Source organism: Chenopodium quinoa, unplaced genomic scaffold, assembly GCF_001683475.1.
Source record: "Chenopodium quinoa cultivar QQ74 unplaced genomic scaffold, ASM168347v1, whole genome shotgun sequence".
Taxonomy (NCBI): Eukaryota; Viridiplantae; Streptophyta; class Magnoliopsida; order Caryophyllales; family Amaranthaceae; genus Chenopodium; species Chenopodium quinoa.
The window spans coordinates 1,115,411-1,136,755 of NW_018743448.1; the positions used below are offsets into that span (position 1 = coordinate 1,115,411).

The window sequence follows — 21,345 nt, forward strand, 5'->3', positions numbered from 1 at the left end:
CATGCATGGTTTATAGAAGATTAATTGCCCCAAAGATTTATTAAAATCCGAAAAGAGTTTTTTTTTTTTTTTTAACCACCACTACACCAAACAATGTTGGCAAAAGGTGTTTTCATCATGTAGTCAAATATTACAAGAACCCATTTCATCAAGAAACATATACAGTAATCAATCCGCATTAAATTCCAAGTAATCTGATTGTATCATCAACCCAAAAAAAAAAAAAAAAAAAAAAAAACAGAAAATCAATTGAGTACAAAAGCCCTTAAAATTCCTACAAGATTGCAGCTTGAACCCAGAAAAACGAAGAATCACTTAACTTTTGTAAATTAATTAAAATTACTGAAATGGAAAGAGAATATGAAACCTGAAGTGAAAAATACAAGAAAGCAGCAAAAGGAAAAAAAAAAAAAAAAAAAAACCGAGGGCAAAAATGTCAAAGCTTATTGCAAGGGCAAAACCCTTATAGCTTAAACCCTAAATTGCTCATTATCCTTCCAATATCTCGCTTTCCAACTAAATACGACCTCCTTCCCCTAAATTGACTGAAGAACTATAATTTAATTGCCCAATATTCAAACTTTTTTCCGGAATTTGAAGTCATTGGTAAAAAACTTCTGTTCTTTTGTTTGATTACCCATGATTAATTGATTAAGTTGTTGCTGAAATTTGCTTATTTTTGTTACAGGGAAACAATTAATTGTTAAGTAAACTCAAGAATTACAATGGGTCGATTTCGTCATGTAAGAATTCTCATTTATTAATACTACCCTGAATTAATTATTTTAGAATTATGAATTTTCTGTTGTTTATGTATATTTATGAATTGGGATTGTTGGAATAATAGAGGAAGAGGAAGGTAGTTGTAAAGCCAAATGTGAAGAACCAACAACTACCCACTGTTGATCATGTTACTGGGAAGAAGATACCCCAAAGTTTTGTATTTTCCAGAACTAAGCTTCCTTCGGTTTTACGACAACTTGAAATGGATTTGAGGAAGTTGATGCTTCCTTACACTGCCCTTAAGCTCAAGGTTTGATTTTTTTGGCCTGTTTTTCTTTATTTTTATCGCTGGGAGTCGTACATGTTATGGAATGTTCTTTGGTTTTGACTCCCTTTTCGTTATTCTAGAATTGTTGGATAAAAATGAATGATATTGGCGATTGATTGCCAATTAAGATGTAGTATGCAGCGAGATTATATTGATAAGTCTTGTTTAAATTTGCTTTGATGGTCTTTTATCAAAGCAAGTGTTGCATATAGTTCAATAGAGTTGAGTTTAGAGCTTTCCCTTGATTCTATATGAATGTACTTGTTAGAATTTGATGGTTATTAGTGTTTGAGATTAGCAAATTCCTGCTAATGCTGTTTAAGACTTTGTAGGGTCTTTATTACTGAGTATGAGTATATTGTTTCGTTCATTTGAAAGTTGCCGCCCCTTCCTTAGTAGAACAGAAAGTTTCTTTTTAATTCTTCATTTGCTTACAGTTGCTCTTGCATGATCTTCTTAAGGACTAAAACTTCTGCTGTGGCTGTACATTTGTGGTATTTAGCTAGTAACTGAGAATATCTCAATGCAGGAGAGTAGACCCTTGAATAGGACAACTGTTGCTGAAATAAAAAATGTCATTAAGACCTTTGGTTTTTTGATCACTTGATTGGGCTGTGCTTGTGGCTCCGGTGTTTTATTGTCACAAATTTCTGCAAAGGCTAATTATGTTTAAGCGAATGCTAGCTATATGATGAGATAATGATGGGTTCTTAATGATTTGTTCTGTGATCCAGGAAAAGAAGAGGAACAGTCTCAAAGACTTTTTGAATGTTGCCGGACCTATGGGTGTAACTCATTTCCTTATATTATCAAAAACCCATTCTGGACCATTTTTGAGAGTTGCAAAGACCCCACAGGGTCCAACTCTTACATTTAAGATCCATGAATACTCATTGGCTATTGATGTTGCTCGAGCTCAGTTGCGACCTCGATGTCCCCAGGATCTATTCAAAAACTCCCCTTTGGTGAGTCTCTGCAATATCTATTTAGAGTTTATGCCTTGTTGCTTCCATTTACTGCACTGAAGTATTATTTTCATGATTATTAGAATGAAAATATAATCCTGGAGGGTTCTCTTGCTCTTGTACGATACGTGTAAAGTAACTACACTAGCTTTTGATTAGTGGATATCTTATGATATTTTTCTTGAAGTACTGTTATGTATGAAAGGGGTTATTTTTTCAGTTTTCTTGTAAAAAGTTGAGTAGGATCAAGATGTGTTACCAAGATAGGTAGTAAGCACATCTGTATAGTTACTAAAAGCATGCAATAAGATTTGCAGACAATGTGTTACCATGAATATATGTCAGAATGGTACAGTCTATAGATTAGAGGTTCTTCCTTAAAAACTGTTGCTTGAGTTGCTAATACGGCTCATTAGAATAATAATGAGAATGGATAGAACTTGGGACAAAATCTCAAACTGACTGCCATCTCATAAATGTCAAGGATGAGTAAATGAGGCAGGGTAGAGATAAAGATCGGAGAGGTAACCTCAGTGGAGGTCCATTAATGCCCCTTTTCTCTGGCACTCACCACCTTCTTTCCTAGAAGAGAGGAAGAAAAACAGGATTTTACTGAACCATTTGTGGTGTATGCTTCAATTCAGAGAGTTTCAGGGAGGACATATCATGCCAGGTCACTGTAAAAGTGATAAGCAATTTTTGATTTTTCATGTATGATGCTTGGGACAAGTAAATATTGGAACAAAATGCACATCTTCAAAAGGATTCCTGAATCCATCATATCACCAAAGCTTCTAAAATTTGTATTTCCCTTTGTTTACAACATTTAGAAGTTATAATTGTATCATGACTATTTATGGTGGAGTTGCCTGTTCTACTGGTTGTTGGAACCTGTTGGTTTCGAAAGAAAATGGGAGATATCTGCTGTCCACTCCGAAGGAAATTGAAGGGGGTTTTCTACGAGAAAGTGGATCCCTTAGGGTGTTTTGAACAAGGGTCTCTTGGCTAGTAAAAGCAAGGGCCTGTACTGGAGCTGCAGTGGACCAACAGTGCCTGCGCCTGGGACAGAATCTGTCGACAGGTTTGGTGATGGGTATATTAAAATGTCTCCAGCTATATTGATGTTCACTTCGAGGTTTTTCAATATCTGTATTTTTAAATGTTTGGATTAGCGGAGTTTGGTGGATCACTTTAGTGTATGGCTGGTGTCCTCCTTTGGAACCGCATCATTAAATTTGTTGCTTTTTCAAGCCAAAAAAGCCAAGAAATGTAGCTATTCTAGCTAACCATCATGTAGACTCGCTGGCATTTGTGTCAGTATTGGGAACTGGAAAAGTGGAAACTATTGCAAGTAGAGGGGAGAGGAGATGTGAGGGAGATATGAGACTTGTTCACATTCCTTCTTTGTCATGTATCAGGATGTTTATATTCATTGGAGGAAATTTTTTCTTTTGATTGGGGAGTTGTGGGTCAGCCCCTTTTTTTATGTTGTGAGAAGTTGTGACGTGGTGATTCTATGCTCTGTGTGTGTTTCTCTTTCTTTTCATATTTTTCCCCTGATTTCCTTTCTACACATAACTTAAGCTATGCACCTTTCTTCTTTAATAATAAGCTTCAGGCTTATAAGTTAAGATATATTGCGGTAAGGTTTAAAAGTTCTGACAAGGGTTAGTAAGTTATATTTTACCCAGAAACAGATTCATTCAAGTTCAGCTAAGGGCTAATGAGCTCACCAGTCCACTACGGCACTAAGTTGAAATATTATCAAATTTAGAAATTTTCTGGTGCAAAAAACGTTGTTCTGTTGTAAATGGAGTAACTTCTGTTGCTTCTTTTGGACTGTTAGGGTTTTATTAAGCAGTCTTCTGTGTTCAGTACTTCAATTGTGTCTTGATTGATGTGTAACTAATCTTTATCACCTTGTTGTATAATTTTGGCAGCTTGTTCTGTCTGGTTTTGGCACGGGAGAGGAGCATTTGATGCTGACAACTCGAATGTTTCAGCACATGTTTCCATCTATTGATGTTAACACAGTAAGTGATTTGATCGCTAGCTCTAATTATCTTGTTGATTAATGCTATTTTGGACTCATTTTGTTGTTTCCTCTTACAGGTCAAACTTTCTTTATGTCAGAGAATAGTGTTGATTCACTATAATAAAGATACTAAACGTATAGATTTTCGGCATTATTCTATCAGATTACAACCTGTTGGTGTGTCACGTAGACTCAGAAAATTTGTGCAGAACCATCAGGTCCCTGATTTAAGAAACCTGCAGGATGTGAGTGATTTTGTAACAAGGTAATAATAGTCTTCAACTATCTTCCCCTCCTTGCACTTGACTTCTTTCTATGGTAGGGTATCACTAATTCTAGGTAAGTTGTGATTTGATTGATTGCTTTTACCTAAGTCTTAGGCACTTTGTTTCTGATTTCATAATTTAACTGTAGTCTTTGTATTATTTGTCTTGTTCCTGGATTTTGGCTACTTTGAATGGTTTGTTATTTGGTTAGTAGTATCTGTGTTTCATAAAATTTCGTTGCCGAAAAAGGGAAAAAAATTGTTTACTATTGAAACAAGGTGAATATTTTCTTTTGGTTGATGTTGAAAATCAATGTATTTTTGTTTAATTGATATTAGATATATGTGTACGTTAAGATTTCTTGGTTGGGATTCCCACAAACAATGGCTGCTGTTCCATCCTGATGGATGATAATAATGTTTACTGGTCCATAAATATGATACTCCCTCCGTTTAATATTGTTATTTCGACTTAGATTCTTTTTGTGAGACAAAATTATACAAAGTAGGAAGAACATATGAAACAGAGGGAGTATGAATTCAGAAGTCCTTGATAGTCTTGAACTTCTTACTTGAAAAGTTAACTGTCCTTTGTACATTTTGTGCATCCATTTCTGCTTGAATGTATTCTATTTCATTATTGTAGGGCTGGTTATGGATCTGAAAGTGAAGTTGAAGATGAAGCTGCACATGTTAACCTTGTGAGGGATCTTGGTAGAGTCAACCGTGCATCTACAAAAAGTGCTGTCAAACTTCAAGAGATTGGACCAAGAATGACTCTTGAACTAGTCAAAATTGAGGATGGAATGTGTTCTGGTCAATTGCTTTTCAGCAGTGATGGTAAATACATCTTGTATCTCCTTCTAACCTACTTCGTTATTTATTAAAATATAAATACATAAATATATAAGGTGAGGTATTGGATATGATTATAATGAATTTCTTGAATAAAGTAGTATTGTTCATCAATTTTGGTGAAGCTTATCTGAATGCCTTAGTGATTAAACAAATCAGAAGTTAGTGTGCTAAGGTAAATGCACATTCTGTGCTCTGATTATTTTATACGAAGTATGTTCTTATGATTGAAAATGGGAATGAATAAATTGTTCAAAATACTTCTGACCGAGGCATTTGCAAAACTAATTTACAATGGATTTCCAGATTTTAACCCCCTCCCCCCTTCCGGAGCTCCCTTTTTTCTCAAACGACTTTCGGAGTTTTTTTTAATTCACCCTCTATGAACGTGCTATCCAAGAGGGATTTAAATGTTGTTGGAGTCTAACTAGTGTGCCTTGCCTGCTAATCTGTTTTTGGCCGTGTTTGGTGATAAGCCGAAAGCTGAAGTTGATTGTGTTAGCTGATTTTGACTAGCTGGTTGTATTAACTGATTTGACTAACTTATTTTATTAGCGGATTGTATAAAAGTGTTTAGTAAATAGCTGATTGCTTAAAGTTGTTTAAGTGAAATGACCAATAAGCTAATTGTGAGGGTAGGTAGTTGTGGTTGGATTTTAATTTAAATGGGGGTATAAGTGTCATTTATTGTAAGATATTAAATAAGCTAATTGAAAAAGCTGCTTTTTGAAAAAGAGCTTATTTAGTGGAATAAGCTCTTTAAATAAGCTTCCCACCAAACACCTTGAATAAGCTAATGTTTGTCAAATAAGCTAATTTTGCTCAAATAAGCTAGTTACCAAACACAGCCAAAGGCTAGAACCCATGCTTCACCATCATTGAGGCATGCTAATCTGTTTTTTTTTTTCCACCATCATTAAGGCATGTTCATTACAGGTGAAATCAGTATTTCTTCAAGGTCCCTAGGGGACTACTTTTTTTGTACAACCATATTGGTTTTATTGCGTGTCATGGCATTGGTTAGATTGTATAGCTCGGTGTCTAGTTCTTTAGTTTTAATTCATTTCAGTTCTGGTTGGTAATAAGTTTTATTGCATGTCATGGCATTGGTTTATAGCTCGGTGTCTAGCTGGGCTTGTACTCTGCTAACTTCAATTTTCTAGTTCATCATCTTATTAGTTATTCTTTCTTCTTTGGATTTAAAATAGGAAATGTTGGTAATAAGAGTTCTCCAGAGGATGAAAATGATGAGGAAGAAGATGAAGACGAAGATGAGGAGGAAGACGAAGAAGAAGAGGAATATGGAGAAGAAGAGGAAGATGGCCAAGAAGATGAAGAAGGTGATGAAGAAGAAGAATAGGTTGTTGGTAACTATTGCTGAGTTGCAAAGTAGGCTTGAAGATTCAAACTCAACTCGAAAAGGGAATGGCTTGTTAATTTGGAAACTGGCATTGTAAGTTTGCCAGCTGCTAAATTTTGCATATCGTTGAGAGGAATTAGGTATTACTTACATAGTATGGAGTATAACTGACAGTATAGTTGTTAATTTTGCGGTTTGACCTATCGCCTCTGTTTTTGTTGCTATTATGTCATTGGACTACAGGGGCCGTAAATCATGAAAGGTGTTCAAGTATTTAAGTTTAGTTGTGTAAAATCATCCCATTTTTGCATGAATGCAAGTTCATTTTCATTTGAAACTACCATTTCTCTGCAAATTACTCAATATACCCCTCAATTTTCTACATTCTTTATCTGTATCTCTTCCTATCCACCTCCGATTCAATTGACAAATGAAATACTGATCTATGTCATCTTCATCTTGTAAGAATCAGACTAGACCAAATCTTTTTTTTTTGTTTTTTTTTTTGGGTAAATTAGACTAGACCAAATCTTCTTTGTTACTGTATGACTACTTATTACAAAATACTACTTCGTATGTTTTTGCTTATCTGTTAAAATTATGGGAAGGAATTTGCGATCTCATGTATACGTTGAACCTGGTTTTAGCCCACTTTCGTAATGATGCAATGACATTAGAATTTACCTGCCCTTGCCTTGGCTAGACTATATTAAGTTAGATTTAAACATTACCAAGTATATAAATTGGAAAGAGCTTACCCCAAAGGTGGCATTTTCTATAAACGAGAAAATACAAGTTTATCAACATGAGAAACATTCTATGTATCTCAAAAGGGTAATTTTGTCATTTTCAGTCATTAAGTTGGGTAATATGGTAATTTTGTCTGATAAATAGATGAATTCAAGCATTAACAGAGCAGTTTCAATGGAGAGGCGAAGAACAGCTTCCATGGATAAACAAGAAATTCAATGAATGAATAGGAGCTTTAATGGAGGAGCTAGGATGATGCATCTACCCTTTAGGGTTAACAATGACTCTTATTTCTCCATTGTTTCTTAGGATTTTCTTTTAATTTGGCGGCAAAGCCGCCGAAAATACGGTGGTGAAAATGGTGGTTCAAAAGGAGAAAATTGACAGCTTTAATGGAGTACTACTTAAAATGAAGGTTGGAAGAGGACGAAGAAGAAGGATGAAGATGGAGGTGGGTCGCGAGTTAGGATCAAAGGAAGATGATGGAGTTGGGTTGTTGATGGAGATTTGAGGAAGGAGTACGGGAGAAAGAAGGAGATGAGGGGAAAAAGTAAAAAAAAAATAATAAAATATTAACAAAGTTTGTTTTATTTACTAATTTGCCATGTTTGAGAAACATCAATGTTTCTCGAGAAAGTAGGACTAGCCTTTCTATAAACTAGCACAAAGTGATTCTATAAACTTCTCAAATTTATCTAAATTCAGACTAAACCAATTTATAGCAACATATCTAAATACCCATCCTTTATAGGAGATTGAAACAATCCCAAAACCCCTAGTAAACAAACTAACATATGCTAAAAGACAATCGCAAACATCACAACTTCATCCACCTAAATCGAGGAAATTCCCATTGACAAACAATAAATCACCCCCACCGGTGACAATGGACAAATCATCGAACAGAAACAACAATTAGAAATCTCTTAACAACGAAGAACAATATGAACAAGCTTTTCCAAGAAATTAACTAAACTAAACTTAACGCATTTAAGAGGAAAATTTAATAAACCACTTAGAAAAGTATAGAAGACTTATTAAAGAGGGATTTGATCATCATGTTTGTGATTAGGATTTGATGATCCTATTTCTCTATATTTTTTGAAGTTCAAAAGAAGAAACAGTAAATGTTCCAGATGACTTAATGTTGCCCTTGATGTTTTGATGATAACACAAGTCAAACTTACATTTGGGACTAATGTTTTCCTTGACTGTGTAGCCTAAATTCAAGTTACAGAGTTATTCAAGACAAAGGAACTGGAGCTCAAAAAGCAAAGACTGTTTGTAGTGCTCCATTGCAGGAACATAAGCTGGAGAATGAAGAATTGGAGCAGAGACTTCTTAAGAGAATTAATAAAGTCTAAAGTATTTTTTATTTTAGGTTTTATGTAAGTGAAAGTTATTTGAAGTTTGATACTTTAGTAGAATGCACAAAACATTTAATTAAAAGATAGAATTTAAAGGTTGCTTATTTATATTATAGGAAACTTAGTTATGAAAAATATCTTTTTTTTTAGATTTCTTGTTTAAAAGAATATCTTTATTTTTGGAAAAAGTATCTTCCAAATTAAAGTATTTGCAACTAACTTCCTAAACTTGCGCTATTATTGTTTGATTAAGTCTTCTCCACTGAACGAGGAAATTGCTTCTTATTGGTTTAGCATGTACTGAGTTTTAGGACATGATTGAAGCACTGGAAATGGTGGAGGATAGTGGTGTTGATGTGCAGCAGTAGTGGCGTAAGTGTGGCGTTTTATTCAAGCTATGGTTTCCTATAAATATAGAAGTTGTTTTTTGGAGATCATAATGTTGCTCAATCATATTTTCTATCTTCTTAATTTTCAAAGAGTCAAGAGTTGCATTCTCCTTTAGTTGATAACTTTCTTATTTTCTTTCATTAAAGTATTTCTTTCTAAGAGTTGTAATTGGGGAGTTTGAGTGAACTCAAGAGAAGTCATAAGAGATAGAGAGAGAAGAGAAAGAGAAGAGAAGTGCAATAAGTCGAGGGACTTATTGCTGGGAACTCCAAGTTCGTTGAGGAACTTGGAGATAGAGTCTTTAGCTTGTAATAGATTGATTGCCCTATTCTAGTAAATAATCTTTCCTAAAATCCCAAGTAGTCGTGGTTTTTCTTCTTGGTAGGGCCAAGAAGTTTTCCATGCTAAAATCTCTCTGTGTGACTTTGAGTTCCTTTAGCTTAGTTTTATATTTCCGCAAAAAGTTGTCTAATTCCTCTATACTATAATTCACCCCCTCTTGTAGTATTCTTCTAAGGTAACAATTGGTATCAGAGCCTAATCCTCCAAAAATAAGGCAACCTTGAAGAGGAAAAATCTTGGTGCATAATGAATATTCACGAGAAACTCGAAGAAGGATACTCTACTCAACGAACTCCTATGTTCAATGGGAAATTCTACACGTACAAGAACAGAATGGAGATCTTCATCAAAGCTGAGAATTACCTTGGAGGGTCATCGAAGTGGGAGATTTCAAAGTTACCAAAACCAATGCTACAAATGAGGTAGTTCCTAAACCTATTTCTGAATATGAAAAGGAAGATTTTCGCAAAATGGAAATTAATTCCTTAGCGGTAAAATTACTTCATTGCAGACTTGGACCACATGAACACAATCGTGTTATGGGGTGCAAGAATGCAAAAGAAATCTGGGATTTACTTCAGATAACCCACGAGGGAACAAATGAAGTCAAACGTTCAAAGATTGACCTATTAATGTCAAAGTATGAACGTTTTGAGATGCAACCTAAAGAGTCTATACAGGAAATGCTTACTAGATTTACTAACATTATCAATGATCTAGTATCTCTTGGTAGAAAAATTCCTACAGATGAACAGGTGAGAAAGGTGCTTAGAAGTCTGCCTCAAGATGAGCGATGAAGAGCCAAGGTGACAGCCCTTCAAGAAACCAAGGACTTCACGATCCGAAGTTCAATATTGAACAACTTGCTGGTTCCCTTATAACTCATGAATTACATTTTGGGAACTAGTAATAGTGAAGGACTTAAGAACAAGGGGCTGGCACTAAAGGCTGACCAAGAATATTCTGAAGTGGACGAAGAAGAAGCCGCAATGATGGTCAGAAGATTCAAGAGGATGTTTAACAGAAACAATCGGAACTCAAGGAACTTCCAAAAGAAGACTTCCAACACCAAACCTGACTATGGTTGTCACAAGTTTGGATCTACAGACCACTTCATCAGAGATTGTCCCTAGTGGTATATTGAGAAGGGAAAAGGCAAGGCTAAGGAACAAGGGAAAGAGAAGTACAAAACTCCCTTCTCAAAGACTGATGTCAAGAAAGCAATGATCGCTGCCTGGGGTGACTATGAGAGTGAAGAAGATGAGGATCAGCCAGATGAGGAGACCGCAAACTTATGCTTGATGGTCAAATCAGCTGACAATAGAGCCTATCTCAAGGAACTCGAAAAGGAGGTATGTGATGTTAAATTAAATCCTGCTCAGCTTAGAACTTTGTCTAAAGATGTGCTGATTGATTTATTGATCGAAATGGAAGAAAATTTGAACAATGAATGCATACAGAAAGATGAATGTCAAAATGTTCTAAAAATCTGGAAAGATCACAGTGCCTGACTGGAAACAACACGCAATGATATTCAAACCAGATTTGGAGAGCTATATGATAAACATCTCCTAATGACTGAAATGCTTGAAAGAGTTAAAAAGGGAAATGTCATGTTAAATGTAGAGCTTTCCCTGTACAAACTTATCAATACTGATATTAGCTCTAGCAGTTTCTCTAACGATCCTAGTAGAAATTTAATGCTGATTTTGAAAAACTCAAGATAAATTTTGATAATTTGAAAACTCATAAGGATCTCCTTGAAAAGGAACTGCAGGACAAAAAAAATAGAAGTATTGATCCTACTATCACTCCTAAATGGATCAAATATGCCCAAGTCAAAAGAACTGAAAGACTTGGCTATGAATCCAAAAAGAAAGGAAAACATAAAAAATATGTGGATTTACCTAGCAACAAAGTTTGTACTTTTTGTGGGAAAACTGGACATTTGCATGTTGAATGTAGAAAGGAAATAGAACATGATAAAAGAAATGTTAAGCAAGTGTGGGTAAAGAAAACTGATATTGCTTCAACTTCAAAGGAACCCAAGGATCCCGGGGTTCCTGGAACTAACGCTTGAGTTTTCTTGCAGGTCCTAGTGAGGGGGAACAACCTATGGTACCTCGGCAGTGGTTGTTCGAAGCATATGACAGGAGATCAGACCAATTAAAATTCCTTTCACTAAAGGCCTATCCAGGAGGAGCTGTGACTTTCGGAGGCAACATGAAAGGAGAAATCATTGCTAAAGGCAAAATTGGAAAGTCCACCTCCCATGCAATAGAAAATGTGTTCCTGGTCGAGGGTTTGATGCACAATCTGCTCAATATATCGCAATTTCTGTGATAAAGGAAATTCGGTAAGCTTTACTTCAGATAAATGCCACATCTTCAATAACAAATCAGGAAAGGTTATTCTACAAGGAACGAGAAAAGGAAATACTTATACAGTTGACCTTGACTCAATCCCAAAGAGTAGCTTTACATGCTTGAGTGTTATTAAAGATGACTCTCTACTCTGGCACAAACGTTTTGGACATGCTAGCTATTCTTTAATTGATAAACTCAGTCAAAGGACTTGGTAGTAGGACTTCCCTCTATCAAGCTCCTGAACGATAAAATCTGTGATGCTTGCGTAAAAGGAAAGCATGTCCGCAACTCTTTCAAATCTAAAACGATGGTGAGCACAACAAAACCATTAGAATTAATTCATATGGATTTGTGTGGTCCCATGAGAGTCCAGAGTAGGAGTGGCAAGAAATATGTCTTGGTTATTGTTGATGATTACTCTAGATATACTTGGGTGATTTTTCTAACAAGTAAGGATGAAACATTTGATGAATTTTTGGTATTTGCCAAGCATGTACAGAAAACAAGTGGATTCTCTATAATTCACTTGAGATCTGACCATGGTACAAAGTTTAAAAATTCAAAGTTTGATGAGTTTTGCAGGGAACAGGGCATGAATCATAATTTCTCTGCTCCAAGAACACCTCAACAGAATGGAGTGGTCAAATGGAAGAATCGAACGCTGGAAGACATGGCAAGAATAATGTTGATTGCAAGCTTCCTACCAAGGAACTTCTGGGCAGAAGTAGTCAACACGACATGCTATATTATCAATAAAGTAACCATCAGAGCTATAACTAACAAGACTCCCTATTAGCTATTCAAGGGAAGGAAACCAAATATCTCTCACCTCAGGTCCTTTGGGTGTAAATGCTTTGTTCACAACAACGACAAGAAAAACCTAGGAAAATTCGATGAGAGAAGTGAAGAGGCAATATTCCTTGGATATGCCTCAAACAACAAGGCTTACAAAGTTTATAATAAGAACTCATTGTGTGTGGAAGAAAGCATTCATATTATTTTTGATGAATCTAACTCATTTATGAATGTGCAGGAACAAGAAAATAATGATTTCGAAATTTAGATTGATAAGTAACAGGGAAGAAGAGGACGAAGTCCAAAAGCAAACAAGAGAAGAGAAAAATGTTCCAGTGCAGAATCAACAAGAAAATGCTGAAGTTCCTCAACCAGAAACACCAGAGATCAGATCAATGAGGAACCTACAGTTGAAGAAAAAGCAGAATGAGCATAGTAAGAAGCTCCTCAAATAGGATTTCCAGCAAGGGAATTTCAACCTAAGCCATTCAAATATCAAGGTTCGTTCATATCCTACTGATCTCATCATCAGTGATATCGGTAGAGGAACTCAAACAAGATTTCAAATGAGGAACTTCTGCGCTTTCCATGCATTTCTCTCCATCATGGAGCCCCGAAACCATCAAGAAGCCCTGGAAGATGCTAACTGGATCGTAGCCATGCAAGAGGAACTAAACGAGTTTGAGAGAAACAAGGTCTGGCATCTTGAGCTTAAGCCGAAGAACAAGAAGGTTATTAGACTCAAATGGGTGTTCAAGAACAAGCTAAACGAGTATGGAACAATCATAAGGAACAAAGCTCCTTTGGTTGTGAAAGGCTACAATCAACAGGAAGGTATTGAATTCGAGGAAACCTTTGCTCCTATAGCTAGATTAGAAGCTATTAGAATTCTTATTGCTTTTGCTTCTTTCATGGGTTTCAAACTTTATCAAATGGATGTGAAATGTGCTTTTCTAAATGGTTACTTATTGGAGGATGTGTTTGTGGAACAACCTCTAGGTTTTGAAAATCCAAAATTTCCTAATCATGTTTTCAAGCTTGACAAAGCCCTTTATGGACTTAAGCAAGCACCAAGAGCCTGGTATGAAAGGGTCTCCAAGTTCCTTTTACAAAATGATTTTAAACGAGGAAAAGTGGACAAAACTTTGTTTTTAAAATCTCAAGAACTGATCTTTTAGTTGTATAGATCTATGTGGATGATATAATCTTTGGTGCGACTAACGATGTCTTGTGCAAGTACTTCGCTGAAGTCATGAGTGGTGAGTTTGAAGTGAGCATGATGGGAGAATTGAACTTCTTCCTCGGGCTACAAATCAAGCAGACCCAGAAAGGAATATCAATTCATCAACAGAAGTATGTCAAGGAACTGCTAAAAAAGTATAATCTTGATCAGGCTAAAACAAACCATACTCCTATGGGAACAGGCACAAGACTGGATGATGATCCAACGGGAACTAGTGTGGATCAAAAGATGTACAGAGGTATGATAGGTTCCTTATTATACTTAACTGCTAGTAGACCTGACATTGCTTTCAGTGTTGGATTGTGTGCGAGGTTTCAATCAAATCTTAAGGAATCTCACCTAACTGTTGTAAAGAGGATTCTAAGATACTTGAAGGGAACTGATGATTTGTGTATCTTCTATCCTAGAAGTGATTCTTTTGAGCTAAAAGGTTTTGCAGATGCAGATTATGCTAGAGACTTAGTCAATAAAAAAAGTACATCTGGTATGGTCCAGTTCCTTGGGCCATGCTTAGTTTCTTGGGGATCAAAGAAACAAAACACTTTAGCTTTGTCTATGGCTGAAGTAGAGTATGTTGCTGCAGTCGCATGTTGTTCTCAAGTGCTTTGGATTAAACAACAATTAAGAGACTTTGGTATGAAATTTGATTGCATTCCCATTTTCTATGATAACACAAGTGCTATCTGTATCTCTAAAGATCCAGTTCATCACTCTTGTGTTAAGCATATTCATATTAGACATCATTTCCTAAAGGATAATGCTGAGAAGGGCTTAATAAAATTAGAATTTTGTGAAACTACTAATCAAATTGCTGATATTTTGACTAAGCCCTTAAACAGAGAAGACATGAAATGATGAGAATGGAGCTTGGAATGATTAAGTTATGTTGAGGAAAGCCTTGATGTTCCCTCAGGTATTATCTCTAAACTAATGTACATTTTATCTCACACAAAATGATATGTTTAATTACATAGATATGGCATGAGAATTAAGCATATATTGTCTCAAAGTTGTACACAAGTAAAATGATAATTCTTGAAATCCTTGACTGATGGCATGAGCTATGTTGATTTGTTCCGCGTATCAATTTGCATGTTCACAATGCAAGTTTATCTTTTCAACAAAAATCTTGTTTGAATTAATTTTTAAATTTTTCTGTGTTTATCTCATCAAACACGGTTTGTCTGATGAATACATTCAATATTCATCTAATTTTGTTGAAGTGATCCCTTTACATGCAAAATACAATTAACTTTCAAAATTTATTCTTTTAGTTTCCCCAAGCTATAAATGCAGTGTCACATCATCATTATTCACCTCACCTACCCTTCTCCCTGAAACGACACCTCACATTTACCACCTCAATAAAAAAGGATGGGTGAGTTTAAAAATTTTACTCCACTCAGATCAATTATTAATCATCTCCATCTCTTCTCGAAGTTTTGTGTCACTTTAGATCTCAGTCAGTTAGGTATAAAAACAAAAATCTTTTTCTTTTGTTTCCTCATTGTTTTTACACTAGTTAAATATTATCGCAGTCTCTTGCTTTTACAGTTTGCCTTGTTTGTCATCATCAAAAAGGGGGAATATTGTTGCCCTTGATGTTTTGATGATAACACAAGTCAAACTTACATTTGGGACTAATGTTTTCCTTGACTGTGTAGCGTAAGTTCAAGTTACAGAGTTATTCGAGACAAAGGAACTGGAGCTCAAAAAGCAAAGACTGTTTTATGTAAGTGAAAGTTATTTGAAGTTTGATACTTTAGTAGATGCACAAAATATTTAATTAAAAGATAGAATTTAAAGGTTGCTTATTTATAGGAAACTTAGTTATGAAAAATATCTTTTTCTGATTTCTTGGTAAAAAGAATATCTTTTATTTTCGGAAAAAATATCTTTCAAAGTATTTGCAACAAACTTCCTAAACTTGCGCTACTGGTGTTTGATTAAGTCTTCTCCACTGAACGAGGAAACTGCTTCTTGTTGGTTTAACGTGTCCTTAGTTTTGGAACATGATTGAACCACCGGAAGTGGTGGAGGATAGTGGCGTTGATGTGCAGCAGTAGTGGCGTAAGTGTGGCGTTTTATTCAAGCTATGGTTTCCTATGAATATAGAAGTTGTTTTTTGGAGATCATAACCTTGCTCAATCATATTTTCTATCTTCTTAGTTTTCAAAGAGTCAAGAGTCGCATTTTACTTTAGTTGATAACTTTCTTATTTTCTTTCATTAGAGTATTTCTTTCTAAGAGCTGTAATTGGGGTTTGGGGAGTTTGAATGAACTCAAGAGAAGTCATAAGAGAAAGAGACAAAAGAGAAAGAGAAGAGAAGTGCAGTAAGTCAAGGGACTTATTGCAGGGAACTCCAAGTTCGTTGAGGAACATGGAAATAGAGTTTTTAGCTTGTAATAGGTTGATTGCCCTATTCTAGTAAAGAATCTTTCCTAAAATCCCAAGTAGTCGTGGTTTTTCTTCTTACAAGGGCCTAGAAGTTTTCCACGCTAAAATCTCTCCGTGTGACTTTGAGTTTCTTTAGCTTAGTTTTATATTTCCGCAAAAAGTTGTCTAATTCACCCCCCCCCCTTGTAGTATTCTTCTAAGGCAACACTTAAGAGTTGTGATAATAGGATTATATTCATCGGTGTTTAAACCTAATTGCTATTATTCTTGTTCACTATAACCAAATCCGATTTCAAGTCTCCTTTGTTCTTATACATTAGTCACTGATTCAATGAGTTAGGAGCAACCCACAAAAAAAAATTATTAAACTGTCGGCAAGAGGTCTCTTTAGTTCCTACGGTACATGGTAAACAACAACAAAGCCTTAGTCCCAACATACTAATCTCGAAAGTCAGAAATGGTTTGAGAAGAGTTTAAAACCGCAAACCAACCAAAAATCGCTCATAAAAATCGGTACATGTTTGCTCGTTAATGTTCTTGAACCAGGCAAGCAAGAAACAAGAGGCTTTTGAAGCCGACTGCTGATTCCCAAGGAAATGGAATGGTAATGTGGTAAGCTTCCACAGCCAGAGATTATCAACTTTCCTAAACAAGCAGTGAAACAATATTATATAAGGGCCAATTTTGGTCTGTTATGCTGATTTCTTCAGAATCTCCTCTGATGGAACTTCCAAGGTTGCCCCAGCATGATCTTTACTTGGTTTCATTTCTGCACCACGTAAGTATACCATGTTAAATGGTCACAGAAACGTAAAAAAAAGGATTCAAATTCTGTAAAGAAAAAAAAAGAATGACATGGCCATTTTTCTAACTATGCGGGGAAAAAAGACAGATTATATCAACAGCTGCAAAAAAGGATAACAAACAATCAGGACAGGCTGTCCTCTGAATATGAAACAAAGACTACACTTTAACCAATTCCTTTGAACCTCATCAAGAGTAACTCCTGAAAGCCTAATCAGTGACCTCATCCTAAAATAATTCAGAAGACATAAAAAAACTCCTGAGAAGATCCTGGGAGTTTTGCTCTAATTACACTTCCTCTCCTTACCCTTACCAAATCCTCTAAAGGGCGATCCGAAGATTCCTCATGTAGGTGCAAACAGCCTCTTCCGAAAGGTAACTCACCAAATTAGTGAAAATACATGTAAACAAGACTCACTATTAGTATGTCAAAGCAAGCACATAATTTGGAGAAAGAGTCAATCTGGGCCTTAGCAAGGAGAATGTCACCAGCGTTAATCTCTCATAGAGCTCTTACATCTAAGACACTCTTGAAACAACTTCACTAATCAAGAGATCACTGGTTTTACACTAATAAGCATACATTCTTTCATTCCTTTGCAGCCAAACACAGTAAGTAGCTTCATGACTTAAACAAAGAACAGAAGATAGTCACCGGACAGAGGGAGGGAGTAGTAACACTCATTCGATAAAGTTAATTGGGACAATCTGTTTAGAATTGAATAATAATTTTCTTCACTCAGTCCTTTGCTTTTCCTCTGTGAGATAGCAGAGGTCAATCATCTATAACTATAAACTCAAGGCTCCAACAGAAACAGCAGGAGTCAACACACAAGGGTCCCTAATCCTGCCTAAGATCAAAGTTTCCTAGAGGCATGGGTAAAGCAAACAATCCATTATGCTAAAATTTCAGAGATTATTTCCCAGTACCATATCAGCCATTTCACTCAATTGGTCGTATCCTTGCTAAATTACTGACTTTATCCTATAGGACCACATTAGATAGTTATATTTGCCAAAGCAGCAAAGATACTATTCCATTTCACCAAAAGAAGAATAAACAATTACTGATAGAATGGTGAGACTTAGTTAACTACACATTGTGAAAGCTAATTGACAGGCGTCTCCAAAGAGAGGGAGCTCCAGAAATCAGAATTAAACAAAAATCCACAATACTTCCTATTTCCTCAACTCAATGCAACTAACCTTTCTCATCCTACAACTAATAGTCTAAATTCAGTCCCCAATTGCTCAGAGGGTATATCTGTTTCAGGCCTTTCAGCAGGCTTGAAGCTTTAGAAGTTCTAATTCAGAATAAAGACAGTCATGAAATTCAAACTCATGTAACTGAATTTGAAGTTGGCTTTACTTTCCTCTGACAGTAGCCTAAATCTGAGTCATGGAGTGATATTGGAAGGACAATATACAACATGTTTAATAACCAACCCTAATAAGATTTTATAGTTGGAGCAACTTTTGCATTTATACAGTAGTTTGAATATTAGCATCAGAACCACTGAATCCAGGTGTGAATGAGTGAGAGAGGTTAAGGCCTTATCGGAGAGAGGGTAGACCAGATGAAGAAAAGGAACAGGTGCTCAGTGCTCTTATCTCCTAATCATCAGAGCACCTGACAGTATTCAGTTTTCCCTACAAATCCGAATCATATCAAACATATGTGTTCTATATGCGGCTCCCAAAAATTTACCAAACAGCTTCGACATTGCGGATATATTTTCCAAATTTGCTACTCAGGGCAGCAGTTTACCTAAGTTACTAATCAAGTAAATACTCTTAATAGTCCCTATATTCCATCCTTTCTAACCAGATGGCCAGAAAACGCCACATCTGCTAGAAACTGGCCCTGTTTAGCATCTAAGTGCACGACCAGAAATTCTAAATGAGTAGAGTTAACTTATCAAGAGTCAACTGTGCATCTATATCAAACACAAATTAAAACCAAGCAGATGATTACATGAAAGTTTTGCAACCCAGCAAAATGCCAGGATCTTAGTAGATCAAAAAAATAAATTTCATCAAATGACTTAACTTTCTACTTCTAAATTGCGTTATACATACTTTCAACTAAACCATATACCCAATCCCCATTCAATAGAGCAAATCAAAATACGAAAATACAGACTAGAAAAATCAGATTTTTCAATTAGATAGCAATCAAATAGCAGGCATTCAACTAGCACGCGGTATTATCCACAAATTTTCCACCATCTTCATTAAGACAATTCGTCAAACAGTTGGCAGGCAATCTAATCTCATCACAAAACACAATAAATCACCTTCACGTCTCTCAATTTCAAACTTCGGGCATAAACCCATCATTCCAACAAAGCATAAAATCCCAAAAAAAATATCTGGGAAAAGGCGGAATTTCTCCCAACAACACAAAAATCCCAAAAAAATAAGAACAAAATTGGAACGAAAAGAAATTACCATAGCCACCACGTTCATTGAGCTTGGCTTGGACGATCATGGTGGAGATGAAATGGGAAGCTTCATGAGCTTCATCAATGAGTCTCTGAATATCGTCTTTGGAATTGACGTTTTTGTTCTCCTCGAATTTGGAGCGAACTTCCATGGCAGAAGCTTTAAGCATCTGGGTATCTCCTGCAAATGATTTACGAGTTGCCTTCAAAACTTCTCTGTAAACTTTAAGCACCTCTGTTCTCATCATCTCTCCTACGTTTTCTCTGAAACTTTGATCGTTGATTTCTTGGTTTTGTGGTTGAAGGGGATGAGCAGTGTTAGAAGGTGGAGGATTGGAGATTTGGAGGTTGCTCGAATAGTAGAATGTGACCCGGCAAAATTAACTCGAATCGAATGACCCGGTTAAGGATCGAGATGTGACCCGTCAGTAATTGACACAGTTTGATTAGACCATTTTTTTTTTTTTTTTTTTTTTGTGTTTAGAGAATCACGAGGGCTAGTGATGAGAATCGATCCCATAATCACCTAGAACCAGGAGGGGAAGTCTAACCACTTGAGCTATCCCTTACTCTCAGACACATCACATATGTCAACATACGGTTGGTACGAATTCTCTCTCTATTCCTATTTTTTTTTTTCATCACTTGACTTTTCATAGTCTCCAAGACGCGTCAAATAACGTATTTATCATCGTTTTCATATATGTAAAAATTATAAAAACGTGATGAGATGAATCTAACAAGATCTCACACAACTATAATATCTCTTATTAATTAACAGTAATTTATGATAAAAGTTTTCAAAATTTGACACACAAAAGGGCAATGAGGCAAAAATAAAGGGACAGAGGGAGTATATGTTAGACAAGTAATATATGAAAATATATATCTCCTTACCTATACCTTATTAAAAATTTAACCAAACTTTTTGAATAGTGGTACGCCAACTATATCCCTAAAAATGGTAATTTACATATATACCCCATTTATGCATGCGAATCACAATATTAATCACATAAGATAAAACTTGATGATATTTTTTCTTATATATACACAATTAGACATGATCAAAATTTTAACACTTTAACCTTGTGAATAGTAAATGGGTAAACTCAGGAAAACAGAGGTTTAAATAGGTATTAATATAAAGCTTTATAGTGTTCTCAATATATATATATATATATATATATAACTTTATAGTATTAATTTTTTTTATATATTTTTATAATTATTTAATTATATAAATTTAAGGTCAAACTAGTGCATATGTCAAGTATGAATGTGTCAATTATTTAGGAATATATATAGAGAGTAAAATGGATAAAAGGGTATTAGAAGTCGGTTTGGTTATTTATGTTAAGTGTGTATATTTATAATGTTTATCTTGTTAGGAGTTTTAGGCAAGCTAGGTCACTTATGAATTGTGTATATATATTCTCGTGAATATCAATACAAGGGTTAAGCCATTTTCTCCAATATTTCTTGAGTTTAACATGGTATCACAGCCTCTGTAATTTCTAGAGAATTTTTTTTTCGATCCTGGTTTGTTCATCAATTTACTTTTATTGTGTAAGATTAGGACTTCAATTTTTTGTTTTTTTTCTTTAATTTCCCGCAAATGTTGGTTTTGTCTAAATTAGGGTTTAATCCTTAATTCTGTTTTTTTTTTTTTTGTCATTCGTGGTGTTGTGCGCTGTGTGTTGCAGTGTATTGTTGCGTGGTGCTGCTATTGCGTGTGTGAGGTGCGTAAGGGTTGTGTTGGGTGTGTGGTGCTGCGCCGTTGTCGTATTGTGCTGCGTGTGGTGCTGTGCGTAGGTCTAGTGCGCTGCTTGTTGTGGAGTGGTGTGCTGCGTGGTGTGTGGTTTGCGGTGTGTTCTAGGTTGCGTGTGTAGCCTGTTGTTGCTGTTGTCTTGCT

At 35.6% G+C, this 21,345-nt stretch overlaps 2 protein-coding genes across 3 annotated transcripts; one reads left to right on the forward strand and one right to left on the reverse strand.

The window, feature by feature from the left end:
* Window positions 1–260: 260 nt before the first annotated feature.
* LOC110739250 (peter Pan-like protein) lies at window positions 261–6,871 on the forward strand. Of its 2 annotated transcripts, XM_021919714.1 has the most exons (8): window positions 261–606; window positions 689–743; window positions 848–1,033; window positions 1,786–2,016; window positions 3,957–4,049; window positions 4,129–4,316; window positions 4,963–5,156; window positions 6,380–6,871. In XM_021919714.1, exons 2-8 carry the CDS (start codon window positions 726–728, stop codon window positions 6,529–6,531), a joined length of 1,062 nt encoding a protein of 353 aa, XP_021775406.1. In that variant the 5' UTR covers window positions 261–606; window positions 689–725; the 3' UTR covers window positions 6,532–6,871. The 2 variants fall into 2 exon arrangements, with proteins under 2 accessions (XP_021775406.1, XP_021775407.1); XM_021919715.1 differs by lacking the exon at window positions 3,957–4,049.
* Window positions 6,872–16,422: 9,551 nt separating this feature from the next.
* LOC110739251 (complex III assembly factor LYRM7-like) lies at window positions 16,423–20,123 on the reverse strand. The gene is made up of 2 exons (XM_021919716.1): window positions 19,438–20,123; window positions 16,423–16,951 (listed from the first exon to the last, which is right to left on the reverse strand). Exons 1-2 carry the CDS (start codon window positions 19,676–19,678, stop codon window positions 16,875–16,877), a joined length of 318 nt encoding a protein of 105 aa, XP_021775408.1. The 5' UTR covers window positions 19,679–20,123; the 3' UTR covers window positions 16,423–16,874.
* Window positions 20,124–21,345: the final 1,222 nt, after the last annotated feature.

Excerpts from the sequence above, each read along its gene's own strand:
- LOC110739250 (XM_021919714.1), top strand. Across the intron at positions 2,017-3,956 it reads TATTCAAAAACTCCCCTTTG|CTTGTTCTGTCTGGTTTTGG; the intron begins GTGAGTCTCTGC and ends TAATTTTGGCAG. Across the intron at positions 4,050-4,128 it reads CATCTATTGATGTTAACACA|GTCAAACTTTCTTTATGTCA; the intron begins GTAAGTGATTTG and ends TTCCTCTTACAG.
- LOC110739251 (XM_021919716.1), bottom strand. The coding sequence starts at position 19,678 with ATGATGAGAACAGAGGTGCTTAAAGTTTACAGAGAAGTTTTGAAGGCA. Across the intron at positions 16,952-19,437 it reads CAATGAACGTGGTGGCTATG|AAATGAAACCAAGTAAAGAT; the intron begins GTAATTTCTTTT and ends TACGTGGTGCAG.